This window comes from Anarrhichthys ocellatus, unplaced genomic scaffold (assembly GCF_004355925.1).
Source record: "Anarrhichthys ocellatus isolate YVR2014 unplaced genomic scaffold, GSC_Weel_1.0 scaffold6513, whole genome shotgun sequence".
NCBI classification, from domain to species: Eukaryota; Metazoa; Chordata; class Actinopteri; order Perciformes; family Anarhichadidae; genus Anarrhichthys; species Anarrhichthys ocellatus.
This window is the reverse complement of record NW_022286487.1, coordinates 1-2849: the sequence shown is the minus strand read 5'-3', so window position 1 is coordinate 2849 and position 2849 is coordinate 1. Positions and strand designations below refer to the sequence as shown.

At 47.8% G+C, this 2849-nt stretch overlaps 1 protein-coding gene across 1 annotated transcript; it reads left to right on the top strand.

The window, feature by feature from the left end:
• Positions 1-348: 348 nt before the first annotated feature.
• On the top strand, positions 349-2839 carry LOC116380235 (zinc transporter ZIP6-like; the record flags this gene model as incomplete). Its single annotated transcript, XM_031842182.1, has 5 exons — positions 349-514; positions 589-758; positions 1449-1640; positions 1952-2036; positions 2269-2839. Coding segments are annotated over 5 exons (1083 nt in total), but the record flags the coding sequence as incomplete, so codon positions are not given.
• Between the last annotated feature and the right edge of the window lie 10 nt (positions 2840-2849).

Genomic DNA, 2849 nt, shown 5'->3' with positions numbered 1-2849 from the left:
TCAGCTTTCCAAAGATGTGATAAACCACAGTTAATTTATGTTTTAACAGGGGGGGGGCAATCACTTTTTCACACAGGGCCATGTAGGTTTGGATTTTTTTTCCCCCTTCATAATAAAAACCTTAATTTAAAAACTGCATTTTGTGTTTACTTGTGTTATCTTTGTCTAACATTTAAATTTGTTTGATGATCTGAAACATTTAAGTGTGACAAACATGCAAAAAAATAAGAAATCAGGAAGGGGGCAAACACTTTTTCACACAACTGTAAGTAGGAAGACGATGTTCAGACAACAGCAACATGTGTGCACTGTTTGGTGTCTGATACTGGACCTCCTGGTCTCACCTGAACCTGCTTCTATGTTTGGTACATTGATGTGATAAAAGTGAATTTGTTTAATCCCTCTCCTCATTTTCTAGACCATGAACACGGACACGACCACCACGGTGACCACAACATCTCGGCCCACGGCCACGAACGCTCCGCTGGAGAAAGTGCCAAAAACATCGCGATAGGTAAGACGGTGAAAGACTCAAGTCTGTGATTGGAGAGAAGTTTGTGGAGAAGTTAAGTGATTTGTGCATTGCAGCGTGGGTCGGAGGGTTCCTCTCCATCACGGTCATCAGCCTGCTGTCTCTGCTCGGCGTGGTCCTCATCCCGCTCATGAACACCGTCTTCTTCAAGTTCCTCCTCAGCTTCTTGGTGGCGCTGGCGGTCGGCTCGCTGAGCGGCGACGCCTTCCTTCACCTCATCCCCCACGTGAGTCAGAGCGCCGCCCGCTTCCTCTTTACCACGGGACGAAGCACGTCCTCCCGTCACCAGCATGTCGGGGTCACAGTTAAAGTTCTGTCCTGACCCAAGATGCGAAGCATGTTGACCCGCTGAACCCCTAAAAAAACGCCTCGCGGTATGGAACAGCATGTTTTCTTTCAACAATCGCCAAAACTACACCGTATCGTCCTTATCGTCATTATCGTCCGATTATCATCTTTCCGACGTTCTTTGAACACATCATGTGTGACTAATTCTTCCGTCAGAAAAAGAAGCCAAAACGAAGCTTAAAATCGTGATATTTCATCAGAAACATTTTATTCTTCATGTTCTCATTATAAATGTCTCCTCTAATAAAGCGTTCACTTTAACCGGAGAGGGGAGGAGAGGAGAGGAGAGGCGAGGCTGAAACATGTCAATAGTTCAATGAATTTAGGACGTAAGAATAAGTAAACAAGATAAACAATGTGACCAGACATTCACTGATCTCGATACTCGGTCTCAGATCACCTCGTTCAGGTTTCTTTGTCCACACCCAGGTTCTCAATAAGTGCTCATATCAACAGCTGTTGAAGGGTTTGACTCGCCTAAATACAGAGAGGGCTGCCCCAAAATCCAGACAATGGTGGGTTCAGGTTCATCAGTCTGTTTGTGTGTTCATATCTGTGGGGGCTTCAGTCTCAGGGAGGCCACCACCACCAGCACCTGGACTCTGGGATGGATTCGGGGGGACATCACCTCCACGAGGAGCAGGAGGAAAACCTTGACGCGGTGTGGAAAGGTCTGACGGCGCTGAGCGGAGTCTACATCATGTTTCTGATCGAACACTTCCTGACGCTGGGCAAGATGTACAAGGACAAGAAACAGAAGGTCAGAGGTTGATCTTTGTTTGGTCATCACACCAGAGGTGAAGCAGTCAAAAGGACGTTTTATGACGTATTTCATGTTTAGAAGTCACAGTTCAGACCCGGGTTAGATGGTAGTTAGGGTTCCTGTTGGGGACTGAGGGAACATTTTGTCCTCTGGTAACTTTAATAAACTATTTTTATTATAAAAATAAGGAACATTTAACACTTAATGTTACACTGTTATCTTAAACATGGGGTTTAAAATTGTGCTGCTGTGGTTGTTCATCCTGCGGTATGAAATATAAAAACAAGGTGTATCTGCCGTCCAAACAGATCCAGAAGAAGTGGGATCAGAACGACAAAGCGGATCCGGAGAAGCAGCCTGCTCTGGAGGAGAACGACCTGAAGCCAGCCGAAGGTGAGACGCAACACCAAACAAACGTCCCAGAAAACCTACAATTCTTCAGCTTTTCAAAGGTTTAAAAGAAAAATACAGGTTAACCCTCTGAGCCCCAAAATATGCCGGAGATGGAACAGCAAGTTTTCTTCAAACAATCATCAAAACTACACCGTTTACCACAGCCAGCTGGACACGCCTTACTCTCTAACGCTTTAATCTCATCAGTAACTAACTTCCATACTTCCTCCAGACGTGGAGACGAATGGTGCCGGCATGTTTGGCGACCACTCCGGCAGCGTGTTGGAGGAGGAGCAGGTGATGCTTGCGCCGCAGGTGTTGGTCGTCTCGCCGCAGGGTTATGGCGGAGCAGCGGTGGACGCCGCCTACACCGCCGAGGACTGCGAGAACAAATGCCACTCCCACTTCCACGACACGGTGGGGCAGGCCGACAGCATGAACCACCACCACCACGAATACCACCACATTCTGCACCACCACCACTCCCAGAACCACCACCCACACAGCCACTCCCACTCCTACTCGGAGGAGCACTTTCAGCAGGCCGGCGTGGCCACGCTCGCCTGGATGGTCATCATGGGAGACGGACTGCACAACTTCAGCGACGGCCTGGCTATCGGTGAGTGTTGCCTCAAAGAGCTGTTGGATAGGCGACATAACGGTGCGGTCATTCTGGAAGTCCTGTTCTCAAGTCGAACATGAAAGATTGTTTTTGATATTAAATGTTACGTCTACCAAATACCAGTTCCAACAGAGAGGATTTTGTCCGTCGCCTTCGTGGTTTTTGTCCGTCGCCTTCGTGGTTTTTGTCCG